Consider the following 19,303-nt stretch of genomic DNA (forward strand, 5'->3'; position numbering starts at 1 on the left):
TGCCAAGGGAACTAGAGTTATGGCTGCAGCCATTGATCCTAGGGCTTGAAGGACAAGTAAAGCGGACACCTTGTTCTTCACTAGGATGAACTGAACCTGAGAACTTATCTTTTGGGGTCTGTGAAGGGGAAGGGAAGCTATACATGAGATCATGTTGAAGTGGACTCTGATAAACTCTAGATCTTGCGTGGGAGACAGCTGCGACTTTTCTTTGTTGACTGTTATGCGTAGAACACTGAACAAGTGTATGATGAAGTCTGTGGCTTGAAGCAGTAGATGCCTGGTAGGGGTGGTGAGGAGACAGTCGTCTAGATAAGGAAACACCCAGAATCAGTTTAGTCTCACATGAGCCGTGACTGCTGCCACACATTTGCTGAACACTCTGGGGGCTGTAGTGAGGCCAAAGGGCAGTGCTCTGAACTGATAATGACTGGCCCTGAGACGAAAGAGGAGATATCTTCTTGAGTGTTTGTCCATTTTTAAATGATAATACACACATCCAATCATTTTCCCCTAGAAAGGGAAGAATACACTGAACTGTGACCATCTGGAATTTTGTCTGCTGAGCAAATTTGTTCAGAAGGCTGAGGTCCAATATCGGCCTTCAGTCCCCCGTCTTCTTTGGCACTAAAAAGAACCTGGAGTAAAACCCGGCTCCTATCTGGTCGGGTAGGACTTCTTGGATGACTTTCTTCTAGCAGCTTTTGAACTGCTTGATCCCTCTGATTGGGTGGAACATCTTGGATTTTTCTCAATGACCTCGGAAAAGCGTGATAGTAATGTGGTAGTTTCTGGTAATGATTGTCTGCAACCAAGTATTGGACGTTATTTGTCACTAGGCTGTTGAGTGTATTGAGAGTCTTCCCCCCCGACTGCTTCCAGTGGAAAGCAATCAGGCCTCCTTTCAAGAGCACTGAAAGGGGTGTCCAGGCAAGGAATCTCTGTTACCCTGATTTAGCGAGCTACCTCTGCCTTGCGGCTGGCGTTTTCCATCTGAGGCCCCCCCCCCCCCGCCCCGAGGGGAGATGTCACCATGTGTGTCCTGAAAAGGTCCCTCGGACTTCTTGAACCACATCTTTCCACTTCAATTCCTGGAATAGGATTGCTGAGGAGTAGAAAATCAAATGCCCACAGCAGATAGGGTCTTTCCATCCTTTTCACATGTGGCCAGTGTGTCCTTCACCTTGGGGCAAAACAAAGATGATCTGTCAAAAGGAACATGGATGAAGGAAGACCTGAAGGGCTCCAGGAATTCACACAAGTGCATCTAGGTGTGTCACCTTATGGCAACATAAGAACCAACTGCCTTGGTCGTGCCTTCAGCTGCATGTGCAATGAGCCAGATGGATAAGTTCACTATAGCCTCCAGGGTGGTTAGCTGAGAGGCAACCTCATCTTGCACCTTGTCAGACACAGCTTCAGCGAGAGTTTCTTGATAACTCCCTCATTAGATCTCTCTGGAGTCTAGTAAAGTGAGTCATAAAGTTCAAGAACTTAAATGTAAACTTGATGAAGCGTAGATCTGGTTTCCAAATATGTCCATCGTCCTAGACTCCCTGTTACGTGGATGTACAGTAGGACTCTCATCAGCAAGTTCCTTTTTGATGGCAGCCGCCACTACCATAGCATCTACTGCTAAACCCTTGGCCCACTACTGGTGGTCCTCTGGCAGGTAAAGAATTTTGTCTGGTCTCCAGGGAAAAGGATCTATAGCATCAGGAGAATTCAAAGCCCACTGCGCGATCAGCTTAATAAGATCATCAATGGGTGGAGTCACCCAGGAAGTAAACTGTCGAGAAGCAAACGCTTGCAAGTGCACCGATTCTTCTGAGGTTGTGCCTTGGGTCTTCCAGTTACCCTTCTACTTTAGTATCTCTAGGATGTCTCTGAAGGAGACATTTCCAGGGAGTGACCAGGGGGAACATTCCCCTTCATCAAAGTCTGTGTCCTGAGTGACAGATTCTTCCAGAGAATCTAGGTGCTTCCTCTTGCATGTCTTCTTTTGTGGAGGTTCCTCAGTGGGGATCTCTGAGGAAGACTCCACAGAAGAGGGGCCCTGTACAGGGGTAACTTGAAGCTTTGGTGCTTGCTGTCTTGTCATGCAGATTGGTGTCAACTCTGGACCAGAAGGTATAGTAATATATTACGACACTCTGATGCTGGAGGGGACAGCTGAGAGCTTGCAGAGGCTAAAGCCCGATCCATAACATGGAAGGCAGGACCCCCCTAAGAGGAGTTGGAGCCTGGAACAGAGAAAGATCACCTTGGAACCAAGGTTACACCCCACTCAGAGATCTGACCTCCAAACCAAGAGCCGGGGAAAGACCCGCAACCAACAACATTCCGAAAGCCTAGGTCAACCCCATATAAAAACCAAGTGCTGATCTGAGACCCTTGGAACAGACGGGAGAGGTCATGGCCCAGAGAATAAATTGGTTCCAAGGAGGGAACCAAAGAAGTCAGAGCAACATCCGTTGCCAAGATAGGGATGCCTAAACAGCATCAAAAGGGCTCCGAAGCTCTAATGGAAGTCAGAGGAAGAGACAGTGCAGGACTCCTTGGAGATGAAAACCCAGCTCCAGATGGGAGAGGTGCCTGAGGAGGGACGGGAATAACTCTGGCTGCCAAACGTTGATCCACTAATCTCACGATGACCAGCTCAGGAGACTCCTAAAAGATCAAACGGACAATCCCGAAGGAGACTCTGGTCATTACAGAAAGGGACTGGGCAGATGACCCACAAAGGGGTCTATGGAAGGTGAATACCTTGTCTTGGGAAGAACCTGTTCTGGTTTTGGCATTGAGGGGTGGGTAAAGCCTACGGAGGTGCCGTAGGACAGCTCGGCACTGAACTGGAAACCAAAGATGCTGGTGCAGACGGCACCGTAGTCGCAGTCGGTGCCGAGGAGTCTTCACCTTGTAGTTTCGGTACCTTAGCTTTTGGTTCAGAGGTAGTCAGAACTGGAGTCCTATGTTTTGGGTCGACTGGTGCAGTGGGAGACACAGGCACCGACTGGCTCTTCTGTTTGGAAGTGTCAGCCTTGGACAAAGCTTCACTGAACAAGGTTTTTAATAATCCCTTTATAAGGAGCTTGTTTCAACGCTTGACCAAGGCCAGATGACTAAAGGCCTGGCAGATGCCACAATTTAAATCCAGATGGGGAGCTCCTAAACAATAAATACAGGAAAGGTGCCCATCAGAATTGGGCATCTTTCTTCCACAGTCTTGGCACTGTTTGAACCCAGAAGCACCTTTTTGTTTTTCCACCATTTTGCGTTGGCAAGAACAGGTGCTAAAACAAAACTCCACAATTGGAGCTGTAATCCCTCTAAAAGATGATGTCAAAACCAGTTGGTAAAAAAACGACAGTCTTTATTCTGAAATACAATCCAAGTATAAGCACTTTTGTCTGCCGACATGCAGACTTTATCAAATACATAGTCCAATTCATTAAGCACCTTTAAATACCCTTTGTAATTAAGCAAGTAATTAATTTTAAAGTGAAGTTACACTAATATAAAGTTCAAATCACATACTTAAAAAATGTTAAAAATGTGATTAAATCTCATAAAACTTCCGCTCTTGCAACTAAAATAGGCTTTATAGAAGCTAATTCATTAATCCCTGGTAATGCACATGCATTTAATCGCACTTGCCATCGCAGTTCACTTTCCTCAATTTTATTATGCCAGTTACCCCTCTGGTGTTTTTCTCCACTATTTCTAAAATCCCAAATCTATATGCAGTAAATGAGGGGCAAGTTAATGTGTGTTTATATAAAGCGTTAACAATGGCAGTTCTTATAGCGTACAGATGTTCATATATCCTTCTTCTGAGAACCCTCTCAGTTTTCCCAATGTACATCCTTCTCATATGCCAATGTACACCAACCCTTTACTTCCACAGTTACCCGCTGCCAATCTAATCTCTTTCAATGGTTCAACTATCCTTACTACCTGATCTCTCAATATGTAAACACTTTGTGCACACATCCCACATGGTCTCGTACTTTTTTACGAAACCTTTTTTAAGGGGTGTTCCAAGAGGTATTTGATGTTGTTACCCGTCTTATGGGTAAATGTTGGATGAGACCCTAACTTCTCCAAAAGTTCATTGCTAATACCCAGGATTGTCCAGTTCTTTTCTAAAATCTTTCTAACTTTTAAACCAAATGGACCAAACTGCGCCACCATAGAATGCCTAAAGTTCATTGGAAGTGTACTATCTTGAAGGTCATTCTCGTGTCTATTCCCAGTGTGCATCAAGAAGTGGCCATCCGAAGTACCTAGTAGGGAGATAAACTTAGTACCCCATCCTTCACGTATCTCCAAACCCAATTCATTGATTAGTGATTCTGGGTACCACCGTGCCTTAAACATCTCAACAAGATTCCCCAATTCCACTTTGAAATTATTCAAAGTGGAACACATTCTTGCTCCCCTTATCATCTGCCCTCTGACAAGGTTCCTTTTAATGTGATAGGGATGTTGACTGTTGAACCTCAGGAAACAGTTCGAATAAGTAGGTTTGTGAAATACCTTAGAAACAAATCTGTTAAGCTGGAGATCTCTGTTAATAGTTGCATCTAAATAATCAATAGCAACATTATCAAAAACATGAGTAAATTTGAAATAAGGATATATACTGTTCATGTAATCCACAAACTGGTTTGCATATTGTCCATCTCTTTTCCAAGCAACAAAAATATCGTCCAGGTATCGGACGTAAATAACTCATTGTTTAGAGAATTCTGAAGTGAGAACATATTTATGTTCCCACATTGTCATCACTAAATTTGCATAAATGGGGGCACAACTAGCCCCCCATAGCAACTGCTTGCACTTGTTTATAATATTAATTCTCAAAAGGTATAAAGTTGTTCATCAATATTTGTTCCATCAATTCTGTCGCAAAATTAATCATAGTATTACTCAAGTTGGAATGTTGTATTAATGATTCGTTAAACAATTCTAGACCAACATCGTGAGGAATTGAACCAAAAACGTCCACCACATCCATTGTGGAAAAACCCTTTGTCAACTCAAAATGTTCCTCCTTGATTCTAGTCAAAAAATCCCAGGAATCAACTATCACCTGGTTAAAAGAAGGAGGTATTTTCTTTACCAAACGGTCCACAAACACCCCCATAGCGTAGGTCGAGCTATTATGCCCGGCTACTATTAATCTGTATGGTGGGTGATAAACATCTTTGTGGACCTTGGGGATTCTGAACACTGTCAGAATAGTAGGACATTCATTCTGCAAAAAGTTGTACAATTCTTCATTAATCACCCCTTGATATAAATTGTCCTCTAAAAATAACTGCAACTTCCTATGTGCTACATGCATCTCGTTCTGTGAAATGATAGTATATTTGTTGGTGTCCTGTAACAAAAGTGTGAGGTCATTCACATAATCGAGCTTATCTACCAAAACCACCCCACCCCCTTTGTCCGGTTTCACGGAACGAATAGTATCAGATGTCCTCAAGTTTTTGAATAATGTCGCCTCATCTTTAGAAATATTATAAAATTGATTTTTATGTTGAAAATGTTCATGAAAAACTTCTTTCGAACAAATTCGCTCAAAATGTTGCAACATAGGGTGAAGTGTGGGATTAAATGTACTCTTTTTCTTAAATTCATTGTTGAAACCTGTTTCCGCAGTGTCACCTTGAAAAAATAATTGAAAATTTAGCTTCCTAGTATATAGTTTGAGTTCAATGAGCACATTAGATATATCTGGGGTGTTAGTTGGAACAAACCTGAATCCCCTTTCAAATAACTTGAAATGCTGTTTCCCTATTACCTCCGCTGTATAATTAAAGATGTTAAAACCATTGTAATATTTTTTCCCCCCTAACAGATTTTTTTTGTTTTTCAATTGAACTGTACAGGTTATAGGTCACATTAAAGGTGGGAAAAGCTTTGAAATGATTTATTGTGGTCTCATTTTTTTTATATCACAAAAACCTGGTATTTTAACAGGGGTGTATATTTTTTTTTTATATCCACTATATATAGTAATGTATAGACATATACACACACACACACACACCCACACACACACATATGTGTGTGTGTGTGTGTGTGTGTGTGTGTGTGTGTGTGTGTGTGTGTGTATATATATATATATATATATATATACATATATATTATATAAGTATTTGTGTGTGTGTATACACACATACACAAGACACACACACACACACACACACATGAATGTAAATTCTACAATCAATTTAAAAGAATAAACCCAGTCCTCGATCTACGATCGCACATTTTCCTAATTCAAAAGTTAAAACTATTAAAGTCTTCCTTTTGATTTTCAAAAGGTTTACTTTTGAAGAACATGTAACATAGGTAGGTGAGCTCCGTGGCAAAAATCTCTCTTAAGAACTACTCCACAGACAGTCGGGGTATAGGATTTGAAATTTGTCAGTTTTATTCCATCATGACTGCCTGAGAACTGTCACTTCAAAAAAATAGTAATGGCAAATGGCAACTGTCTACAGATTTGCTATTTTTGCTTAAATCTGTAGTAGGTCCGACAAGAAAAAAATGAGAGCAGTTACAAGTGTACATAATGCTGCAGTACCATAAATCCAAATTTTTCACACAAGGCTCCTTCCAAACACTGACTCTTTGGAAAACAGTTTCACTTTAGCAATTCACATCATCACTTTACTGACTTCCGCAAAATTGTCTCATGATGTAGAATTGTGGGTGATGACCAACACGAAGAACTACAGAACCTATACTGTCTAGCCTAAGCAATGCAAACTGAGCAAATAATTTTCTGAAACAAAGTGAAATTTGACTAGGAAAGAAAAGGAGGGGTCGTCATGACTTAAGGTTGTGAAACAAGTTGGATTAACAAAAAAAAAAAAAAAAGTGTCCTCAAGTGCCTTCTCCTTCCATGGCCGCTGACCATTAAGCCTCTTCCCAAAGGTCTTCAACCCATTCATTCTCTGAGAAGGGGAGTCCTCCTTGCAACCAAATGAGAGCCAAATGAAGGGAACTCTCATTCAAACTGCCATAGAGGACTCTCTACCCCCTACTGATGTGCAGTCTTCCATCCGGATGCTGTAGGAGGATATCCTCATCTCTACAGCTTGAGGGTTCAGGTTCATCCCCATCCTCCACGGCTGGAGCACATTTTTGTTTCAGGATAGATTCCAACTCTTCCCAGGTTGGGGAACTACTCATTGTCACCCTTTCCCCTTGCAACACGCCATAACTGAGAGCATCGGCTATGAAAGTGTTTCTGTTTTGGCCGCAACTCAATGCCTTAGTGGCAGATGAGAGCCCAACATCACCACAGGAACCTTCTACACCCTGCCAAGATGCACAGATCTTCCACATATACATACCAAAGGCTACCCATCACTGACTTGGTGAAGGAAGCCCACCTGCTTCTCGTAGTGATCATGGTTGTCATGCAAGCCCTCCACCTGCATGGAAGTAACCTGGCCACTGAGAAATCACCATCCCCTCCCTTTAGGTTAAATGATCCAGAAGTCACTTATTTCCCACTCTCCCTACCGATCCTTCATCACCACAGTCACTACTCAGAATTGGGCTATCTAAGCTGCAGTCAGTACTTTGTTCGTCTTGGTCACACAGTACAGAAGAAGGAATGAAAAAAACCTGATACATACTAAAGGATTTCTGAGCATTAAACACCATCTAGGTGACAGTAAATGCACACAAAAATACTCAGGGATATAGAGAACTTAGGATGGTAGAATTTTCCTTTAAAAAGAACAGCTAAACTAAAAATGTAGAAAATGAAAGTAACAAAGTAGAATTAAACATGAATGGTTGTAATCAATAAATGTATATTAAATGCCCTTGTTAAATTCAAAGCAGACAGACAATGTTCAGAAGCATTTCTGAAAAAAAAAATAGGCATGGGTGAGAGCATAGGAGAATAAGAACATACACACCTTCTTGGACTTTTTTTTTTTTGGTTTGCGTTCACATTTAAATCAGCATAAGGTTATTACAACACTGACATTAAACACCTACCAAACAACTCAATGTAAACCTCCTGAAGGGTGTGGACACTGCAGAACTGGTTAAGTTCATGATGAATTTTGTTGAATATAAGTGTTTTATCATAATCAGCAGTATAGTTCTTCACAATGTCGATCACTGTTTAAAAGCAAATTCACAGAAGGTTAGTGCACCAAATCACAGGAACACCAGATATTATGACACTATCAAATAACTCCAATAATGTGTTTTTTTCACTTTCATTCACTCTTACATTTATACAGTTACACAAAATGCATGCATTTATTTTACTTGCTTTGCAATATTCAGCAAAATTAGCAGACAACTGTTAGAACAGTTTATAAAAAATAATTGAACACAAACTTGTCTAAATCACAACTATGCTCAAAAATTCAATGACATGTATTAAATACTGAAATTCTAGTGTTTTGAAAACAACCAATATGAAAATACAAATCACAGAAAATGCAGTGGTGATTGTGTGTGTTCGGGGTGGGGGTGGGGGTGGTGCTTAAATTAATACAATAAATCAGAAATCATACCACCCTGGAGGCAGACTATATTTTAGTTTGGGTAGAAATGTATAGCGGTGAAGAGACCAGTACTTCCTACTCAATATTGGAACAGCAGTATTTTGCAATGGTCATTGCTTTTAGTTAGTGTACATGTTGTCAAGTTGGCCTGAGAGAATCTGGGGTTCGGTTTGATTAGCTTAGATTCTTAAAGTGTTTCTTTACAGACATACTGCAACTTAACTTCTTTATGCAACATGATGGAGATTAAGGAATACATTCAAAAACTTTAAGAATGACATACGATATTATTTACATTTGCAAAGTTACCCTTCATGCAGCCTTGTACAAACACCTGAGCAAATCATAATCATTAATATATCAACGTTTATAATGGGCACAAGTACATTCGAAAGACATTGGATTAAAACAACAACTATGCATCTCAACAAAGGGTATCATATGAAAGATATGCAAACATGTTTTTGAGTACAATGCTAAAAATAACTTTTGTTTTTCAATGCGTAAGGCACACAAATAAACTGCTGTAAGGGGAGAAGCAATATTTGTTACACTTGATAAGCATTCATATTTTAGGTACACTGAATGGAATTGTCAAGTTAGCCAACTGGTCAGCTGAAGTATGCAAAAAATTCCTTCCATACACGAATAAATAAATAAATAAATAATTCAATGAATAATGAATGAGTAAACAACAAGGTTATGATGTCAACTGATCAAAATATTTTCCACTGATTTAACCTTGTGGCAAACCGGGATAAAGTCTTTGCTGCACCCTATGTTAGCCATGTTTGACTAGAAGTACAGGTGTTGGAGGGGCTAGGTGGAGGAAGACGGGAGTGAGCTGCAGAGGTCAACTTGCCCATCCTTGGTGAAAAGGCAGATTAGGCATGCTGAAATAGTGTTAAGAGCCTGGTGAGCACTGTGCTACAACTGGTATATCGCTTGGCAGGGAGGTTACCCATGTATGGAAGTAAGCATGCAATTTCTGCAGGCAGCCACTGTGGAACATGCAAGGCTACAGGGGGTGGCAGGGGTTAGGGCACACTTTCTGGCAGCAGTATGATGTTGTAGGCGCAGCACTGTTCATAATCTCCTCACTGGTCCTAAGTGTGGGTCAGGTTAAGCCTGAGAGAAGTTAAACTGGGTCTGGTAAATCTGGTGTACGAGGACAGGATTGGATCACAGCTAAATGGTCAGTTGCAGGGGGTTAAAAAGATTTTCCTCTACTCTCCAAACAAAATGCGTTTATGTGCCATTCTTCTGCACTGGTGCCAAGGGGTTCTACCCCCATAGCAAACAAAAAAAAAGCCTACAAAATATTCTATGTCCCTGTTTGAGTGGAAATGTATGGTGGTGATGAGACCAGTACTTATTAAATAAACAATAAATTTCAACTAGAATTGTGCCAATGTTTCAGACTGCTGAGTAGATGGCTACACCACTTGTCTGCATTATTTACCAGATGTTGAAATTTACATATATTTATAAATATGTAACTTGAGAAATGGCAAACAAAAAAAATACATTTTAACCATCTACTTGCATTAAAATTTTAAAGTACAGGGATTACAGAAGTTGTGGTAATAACTGAAAAACAAAATGATGACACAAGAAACAAACAGAAACTGACGTTAGTAATATTTCAATGCATTTTGCACATCTGCTGCATGAAGTCTCCAATGGGAAAACTAATTTGTCAGAATACAACTAAGACACCTGGCAGCATTTTTGATCTATAACAGGATATGCACATGAACTATAGTGAAGGAATACGTACATAGCCATGTATTGCCTTATTACAGAGCTGTAACAACAGCACAAAGCGTACATTTAAAGTAGTGAATTTCAATATTTATTGCTTAACCTTCCCAAACACCCTCCCCCTCCACCCCCATAAAGAACAAACATACCAGAAGGTCTTATATCAATTTTCTTAAGTTTATTTAACATGGAAAATGAATAAAAGAACTTCTTTTCAGGGTATAAAAAATATTCTGGATCAGAAAACAAGTGAAGAAATGAATATTTAGTTTCAGCTGAAAATACTGAAAAAAGTCAAAGTAAACATCTTCAACAAATTAAACGCTTGTGTTTAATTTGGTATTCTGAAAAATTTCCCCAACTTTCAGGCAGTTTTTTTTTTTATTTTGTTATACTGTCCTATACCTAGTGAAGTGTAATGTGGATGATGTTTAATCCCAATTTTAGATTACACTAAATCAAATATAAAGTGGACGAGGTCAAGTTCAATAATGCTGAATCACCTTGCTCACCATTTCCTAGAGGAAATCACTGTCAGCGTGGCTTCTATTTGAGTGCAGGCAGTGCTTCTATTTAAATGGGCCCTCTTCACAGTCATGTTACTATTTAATAGAGACTGGGAGACTGCAGTTCCAAAAAAACACACATTTTTTTCCTTTTGTAGAACCGAAGCTCTGGCCACTGAGTTTCACTTCATTGAGACTTCATGGAACTAAACATACAGGAGCTAGTTTTTTTAAATGCTGATTTCTTCATTTCCTCTGAAATCAGGTAGATCTTAAGTGTTCTGTGTTATCCGGATCCTTCTCCAACTCCCTGGACCACTTTAGTGTACTGCTGCGGTGAATGATATTTAGTACAGCCAATGCTAATCACATGCTAATTAATCTATGGTAGACGGTATACCCAAACTAGGAAGAAGGCCAGTGGTATTGAATTCCAATAAGAAGCCCACAAATAATCAGAAGTGACTACATCAATTACTATCACTTTAATTATAGACATTTACAGCCGAATTTGACTTTTCTAATCAGTCCATTTACCCCCTTCCAAAGTCACCACAGAAATAAAGCTCAGTTACTATTTTGTTTTTAAGAAATTAAACATCTGCATCGTCTCTGAGTAATGGTGATCCTGGAACTAACTACATTTAGCAAGGGGAGTGGAGGTTCAAATTCCCCTCAAACACAGACACAGAGGAATACATGAGGGCTATGACACCATAAAACACTTACATACATCCATGCTTCTCATCACTTTACCGGGCATTTCCTGAGAAATTCTGAAAACAATATCTTAAACCAAACACCATGGCAGATTTACTGTTGTCATTAAGGCAATCACTGTAAAAATAAATGAAAATACACCATTCAATTTTTCTTCCTCTAAGATACATCACATTTCTACCACATTTGCATAATTTTCATGCACTGCATTCGGGTTGCTACATTTCACAACACAACTTTCTTAAGCAAGCTAAACGGTCAGAAATAAAAAAGCCATTTATTTTGTTCCTACAGTTAGTCATTCACCTTTACAGTTTTAGACAATTTCAAATTATTACAAACAGGGTGAATGAATTTCACAGTCAAGTTAGGAAAAGTTAAACTTAAAGCCATTCAATTTCCAAGAAACCTACAACAGAAATGAAGCACTGCTACAAGTGGAAAAATATAATGCCAAATTCAATAAAGCCTACACGGTTTGTTTACAGTGTGCGAGTTGCACAGTGGCGCTTACATGGTAGCACAGAGTTTCAGATTCGGTAAGCACCAACACTGTGGCATGCTAATTACAGTATAAGCAGCTGAATTGTTTATTAATCAACCAATCCAACATAGTGAACCTATTCAACAAGCTATAAAGCAACCGTGTAGATTCAGTGCTGGCTGTCCCTGCAGATTCCAAAATGTATTGGAATATAGCCACGGAAAGGAATCTACACAGAAAGAATGTTAGGGGCTGCAGCTGCTTTAATTCATTTTTATGTGCAACAGGCTGAAGTCTTTGCTGCTGCTGCTGTCAATAGACCTAGGCCAAGAAGGAGAAGAGTTTTCAGGCTGCATTTAACTTTCGACAACTTACATGATGTGGAAATTGTAGAACGCTACAGGGTGGATACAGACACACTACAAGGAACTCTGCAACCTCTGTTGACCTCAGATCTCAGCCAGAGCCAACCAAAGGGAACCCATCCCAGTGGAGACAAAGGTATGTGGCGCACTTAGAATCTTAACTACAGGTACCTTTCAGAGACCAACAGGGGACATGCTGGGGGTGTCACAGGCATCATCATCCAGAATCTACCATCAATTCCTGATCATTATGCTCCAACATGCCAGTGACCACATATATTTTCACCATACTCCTGAGGAGAGGGCCAGAAATATGTAGGAGTTCCACCCTGTAGCACACTACCCTGAAGTACTGGGTGCCATAGACTCCACACACACAAAAATTAAGACATCAGTCAGGGAACAGGGTAAGCTCTCCATAAACAGAAAGGGCATCCACTCTATTAACTGTCAAGTCGTGTGTATTGCCATCTTGAACATGTATGCTGGCAGCCCTTGCAGTTACCACAACTCACATATCTGGCACCCCCCAACTGCATCAGATGTTGACTATGGGGGATATCCCACAGGGTCATTTATTGGGGATGCTGGTTATGTAATGGAACAGTGGCTGATGACACCCATCAGAAATGCACACATACCCAGTGAAGAATGCCATAATGAGGCACATGCTCAAACCAGAAATATCATACACAGTGTGTTTGGGCAGCTGAAGTCACAGTTCCAGTGCTCAGATACATCTGGGGGAGTCCTGTAATACAATCCATGGACATGTACTGAAAATATTCACAGTATATTCCATGCCACACAACATCATGCTGAGAAAACAGCTTCAGCAGTTTCAGCAAGGGAAAGGAGCACACATCCCACCACCAATGCCAAAGTCACCACAGCCTCAGGCAAACGAGGAGTCAGAGGGGGAACCACCAGCTGCTGTGGGTATAGGCAGAAGTAGGCATGCTCAATATGCCCACGCATTGGCTAACACACAATGCATAGCACACTCACTGACCACCTAAGTGATCTAAAACTTTTCTCCTACGCACATACGTATATCAACACTGATCCCAGGCAACTGTTACATCCTTTACCTACCCATGTATTGGCTGTGTACTGCTTGCATCAGACAGAGTCAACCCTGAACTAAAACTGTGACAACTACTGCACTTACAAGGTAAGTCTTGAAAATGAACTGTATTGTGTAATAATATGAATGAGCGGCATATCCTTGCATGTTGTTACTTGGTGGTGTAAGCAAGTAAAGATGGGAGATTTTTACAAAATTATCTTAACATATGACTGCAGAGACATATTTGACTTGCACAAGCAGGCTGGATGCAAAAAAAGGACAGTAACAATGTTTGTGCAATAACAGAAATGCAACTTTGTTCCCCCACCCCCAAAAGAACAGGCAACTGACATATTTGGTTAACAAAGCATCTCTGGAATGTTAAAAGTGCTATCAAATTACTTGCCCCTGAAACATGTCTACAGATTTAATACAGAATATTCCATGTGAAGATACTGCCAGTCATGTATACCCGTGACATACCCTGACACACTTGTCTGTGCCATCAGTACACTTCAAACTAATGCATACAGATAAAAGTGCAAAAGCCTTTCTAATCAAATTTTATATATATATATATATATATATATATATATATATATATATATATATATATATGGGTCTACTTTACATTACCGAAACGACACTTCAACGACACACAAAACACCGACCCCAAATAATTGAAACCACACAACACCGACAACTCACAAAACCGAACACAATTACACCGACACAAACAACGTAAACTACACATGACACACAATGACATATCCACTAACCCTAACCCAAACCCTAACCCTAAGGTCCGACACTACCGCACAGTTACCCTACCGCACCTAACCCTAACTCACTTAACCCACCCCTACACCTAAAGACTGTCACTATCGCACACTTAACCTACCTGCACCCTAACCCTAACTCACTTAACCCACCCTAAAACATAAAGCCCGTCACGATCGCACACTCACCCTACCCGCACTCTAAACCTAACTCACTTAACCCGTCCCTAAACTACAGTCCGTCACTATCACACACTTACCTTACTCGAACCCTAACTCCGACACTACCACACACTCACCTTTCCCACACCCTAACCCAAAATCCCACAATATCGCACACTTACCTGACCGCTCCTAACTCCGTCACTATCGCACCCTTACCGAGTCGCGCTCACACGTTACCCTTGTCGGTCTTTCGGCAAATTTCGATCAACTTGCTTGTCGGTCGTTTTGTCTCGGTCTTCTGCGTGTCGGTGAAGTGTCGTGTTGGTAATGTAAAGGGGGCCCATATATACACACACACACACACACACACACACACACACACACACACACATACATATATGTATATATAAAACTATTAAACAGATTATTCTCAATTACATGTCAGTATGTAGCTGACAAAATGCAGGTATACCTCTTCAAAAGCAGTAATCCTCTGTGCAGACATATCCCAAAGTAATAGCCTCTCTACTGTGTTCACCACATAAACAAGTAGTTTCCCTAGCTACATTGTTGTTTTTTTTTGGTGCAGATTCAGGGCTGTCAGCCTGGCGAACATGAAATGAGGTATGAACTCAGACTTGCTGAATCCCAAATACCTGGATCTGTGCAGGAGATGTAAACATACTGCAGGCACTCCCTCAGTGCTTGCTTTTAAAGGAGAACTGCACCTACAGACTCAAAAAAACATGTTTATTTCATCATGCTTTAGTGTTGTCTACATTTTAACACCACTCTGTGACTACTTACAGGGGTTCATAGGTATGTACTAGGCTAATGGTCCTGGAGCCTTTACAAGCCTAGCCCATAGGATTACCCTGGCATTGTGTCACCCGACCTTAGTTCCCAGTGCCTCTGTCGAGTAGAGCCACTGGAGTGATCCCCGGGGTAAATTTTATACATCCCATCCACACATCAAGATTTCTCTAGAAGAGGGCCAGTGAGGTGCTGTGTTTGACATGTATGGGAAGTCTATTCCATAGCATGGGCATTCTATGGGTTATGAACCTGTCCCTCCAGCTTGTTCTGTTGATTGTGGTAATGAGGTTGAGGTCTCTGGAGTGTGTGGTGCGGAGAGATTGGGATTTCTTTAGATGTACATTTCTAACAGAGCTGGGTCAGACGTGGCTTTGTAAGTCAAGCACAGATCACCTCGAAGTAGCCAATATGAGAGAATAGTTGGAGTTTTTTTTGAGTCTGTCCATATATGACAAGTGTTTAAGGCCTAGGATTCTCTTTGTGAGGTACTTTTGTGGCCTCTCCAGTTGTTGCAGGTGTCCAGTGAGGTACATGCCAAATGAGGCATTGTACTCTATGACTGGTCTAATGAGGGATGAGCAGGGGGGACAATGACCTTTCTTCCTGGATGCAGAACCCTTAGTAATGAGATGTGTCACATAGGACTTTCTGACCACAGTGGCAATGTGGTGGTCAAAAGAGAGGTTGCTATCTACCTGTGTTCAGTGGACTACCATCAGTGTGGTAATTCATGGGAACTGGGTTTTTCCCAAAGGGGATGACGACACATTTTTGGCATTGAGGTTAAGGCCATGGTTATGACACTAGTCGTTGGTCTCAGTGAGGCCTTTCTGTAGGATGGCAACATCACTTGGGGAGTTGATAATAGCTCCCAACTTGCAATCATCTGCAAATTTCATCAGCCAACTTCGTCAGCCAAAGTCCCTTTGTGTTGGCTTGGACTTCAGAGAAGTAGATACCAAACAGGAGAGGACCCAGGAGTGAACTCTGTGGGACTCCACTAGTGACTGGTCGGTAGTCTGACTTGGAATCAGCTACTTTCACACTGTGGGTTCTATCTGTGAGCCAGTTTGCAACCCACCTAGTAATAAGGGTTAATGCCTAGCTTAGTGAGTTTTTCTGTTTCCTGAGTAGGGAATGGTATCTAAGGCCTTGGCCAGATCAAGGTAGGCTGTATGAACCACCTTGCCTTCATTCACAGCTCTGGTAACTGACTCAAAGAAGTCAACCAGGTTGAGCAGGCATGAGCTACCCTTCACAAAACCAAACTGTGTGGGATCCAGATATTGGAGATTCCCTATATCCTTGTTTACTAGGTCCATAATGATGAGTCCCCATAGCTTTGCATATCAGACTCATCAGGCTAATGGGGCAATAGTTCCCAGGGTCTGTAGTCGCTCCTCCATTGTGGAGAGGGATGACTACAGCAGCATGCCATTCGGTAGGGTCGAAGACTGAGGTGAGGCTGTGACTGAATAGGGCACACAGGTGAGGTGCCAGTTCACTCTGTAGTTCATGCAGAACATAGCCAGGGATATTGTCAGGTCCCATAAAAGCTGTATTCATGGCCTTGAACAGTGCTGTTTTAACCTGTGCAATAGTAATACTGGGTGCCTGGCAATCTACTGGTATTGTGACTGGTCCTTTGGTGGGGGGGAGAGGGGTAAAGTTGGCACGGAATCTGTCGGCTAATATATTGGCAATATCTGTTGACTATGTATAGGAGGTGCCACTGTGCAGTAGCTCAGAGCAAATCTGGGTATTGCCATCAAGATTCTTTACATAACTATAGAAGGCCTTGTGATTGTCATTACTATCTGCTGCAATTCTGTTTTCATAGCTAGTGTTTAAATATTTTTATATGTAATTTCTGAGTCTGACCTCATGGGGTCTACCATCTTGAAGTGATCCAGATACTTTTAGCTATCCCACAATGCAGTGTTTGTCTGTAAAAAATTACATCACATAGGCCTCTTTTTTCCTAAATCTCCTGTCAGTGCATTGATTTTACATGCATACTAAGCAAACCAAAATCTAGGAAACTAACTGACAACATTTACAAACTTCCCCAACCAAAATATGTTAAACTCCTTCACCTACTGTTGGATGGCGATATCAATCCTAACCCTGGCCCATACCACACCAATACCTTTCATAAGCAAGACAAAGCTATGCCATTATTATCTATCTTACCTACCAACTCCCTCTCTATTGCTCACATCAATATTAGAAGTATTTGTAACAAAATTACTCAAGTCCACGCCCTTCTAGAAACGCATCATTTTGATATCTTATGTGTGACTGAAACATGGCTAAAACCTACCATCAAAGATAATGAAATAACACCACCTGGGTATAACATCATTAGACTTGATCGCACTACCAAAAAAGTAGGGGGGGTAGCAATTATCTACAAAGCACAATTCCAAATAAATCTTATAAATCAAACTCTCTGCCTAGATAATCATGCAGAAATAATTAGCTCCAAACTTCAAGTCAATAACAGTAAAGCCATAAGCATCATATGCGTTTATCAAGCATGCAGAAATAATTAGCTCCAAACTTCAAGTCAATAACAGTAAAGCCATAAACATCATATGCGTTTATCTTCCCCCTGGAAACAACATCAGCACACTCGAATGCATCCTTAGTTCACTCTCCACCTATCTCCCTCAAGAAACTTTTAGTTATGTACTTACCATAACTTTAGATGTTTGGAATCCATCTCGCCTACATTGAGTACTGATGGGCTCGGAGCCGATCCCTCGGCTCCAACTCAGCATGCTATGCTATAGAGCGAGGCCTCTTATTGGCTGAGCTATTTCTTATCCCAGGATGCACCACCACTAATCCCCCAGATCTTGTTTGTCCGCATTCATGCACACGTGCACAACTTGTTTATATAACATTGTCAGATGTTTCAAGATGAAACAACAGGATTCGGACCTTCTGATATCCTCTGATCTTCAAGGAAGGGGGAAGGAGGGTGGGTTATTGGGAATGTAGGTGAGATGGATCCCAAACATCTAAAGTTATGGTAAGTACATAACTAAAAGATGTTATGTGATCCTATCTTGCCTACATTCAGTACTGATGGGACAGTGTCCCTAGCACCTAAATCCTGGGTGGCACATTGGAAAACACTCCTGAGCACTGTGGAACCAAATGAAGCTCGTCCTCTAGATGCCACATCCAATTTGTAGTGGGAAATGAAAGTGTGCGGGGAAGACCATGTAGCCGCAGCACAAATGTCACTAATGGCAAGCTTAGAATGAAATGCTATCGAAGTAGCCATAGCTCTTGTAGAATGAGCTTTGACAGAGGTGGTAAGCTCTTTATTAGAATAAGAATAAGCTTGAGTAATACAGTCCCTGATCCATTTGGCAATAGTGACCTTTGTGACGGCTTTGCCCAATTTATTGTCCGCAAAGGATACAAACAACTGATCTGTTTTCCTTGTTTGTTTGGTCCTATCTAAATAAAAACGCAATTGCCTGTGGACATCTAATGTGTGGAATATGAATTCCGCTTTGTTAGAATACTTCAGAAAGAAGACTGGAAGTTCTAATGACTGTTGTAGGCAGAAACTGGAACAAACTTTAGGGACAAATGATGGATTTGGCCTGAGAGATTCTCTGTCTTTGTGAAAAACCAAGTACGGAGGTTTTACAGACAAAGCTTGAAGCTCTGAAACCCTTCTGGCAGAAGTAATCGCCACCAGAAAGGCAGTTTTCCACGATAGAAATTTTAAATCACATGTTGCTGCCGGTTCAAAGGGGGAGGAAGTTAAGGCGCGTAACACCACATCGAGATCCCATGGAGGAGCAGGATGAGAAATCGGAGGTCTTAAAAGCGCAGCACCTTTCAAGAAGGTCTTACACAATCTGTTGCTCATTAAAGGTGGGTTTATAGATTCGTGAAAATTGGAAATAGCTGCCAATTGAACCTTGATGGTAGAGACTGAAGAGCCTTGATTGAAAAGAGAAGTTAGAAATTTCAGTACTTCTGATACAGGAATAGTGATGGGATCCAGACCCTGGAGTTGAGCCCAAATAGCAAATCTTTTCCATTTGCTAGAATACA

At 41.2% G+C, this 19,303-nt stretch overlaps 1 protein-coding gene across 2 annotated transcripts in view; it reads right to left on the reverse strand.

Moving 5' to 3' along the window:
- Positions 1-19,303, reverse strand: part of ERLIN1 (ER lipid raft associated 1) — a 610,419-nt gene that overhangs the window by 368,673 nt on the left and 222,443 nt on the right. For both annotated transcript variants that reach the window (XM_044056735.1, XM_044056736.1), the window contains exon 6: positions 8,032-8,157. In XM_044056735.1, the coding sequence (XP_043912670.1) occupies positions 8,032-8,157 (126 nt within the window). The remainder of the gene's footprint in view (positions 1-8,031; positions 8,158-19,303) is intronic.

The sequence above is a fragment of the Protopterus annectens genome, chromosome 14.part0 (assembly GCF_019279795.1).
Source record: "Protopterus annectens isolate FY-2018-M chromosome 14.part0, PAN1.0, whole genome shotgun sequence".
Lineage (NCBI taxonomy): Eukaryota > Metazoa > Chordata > Ceratodontiformes > Protopteridae > Protopterus > Protopterus annectens.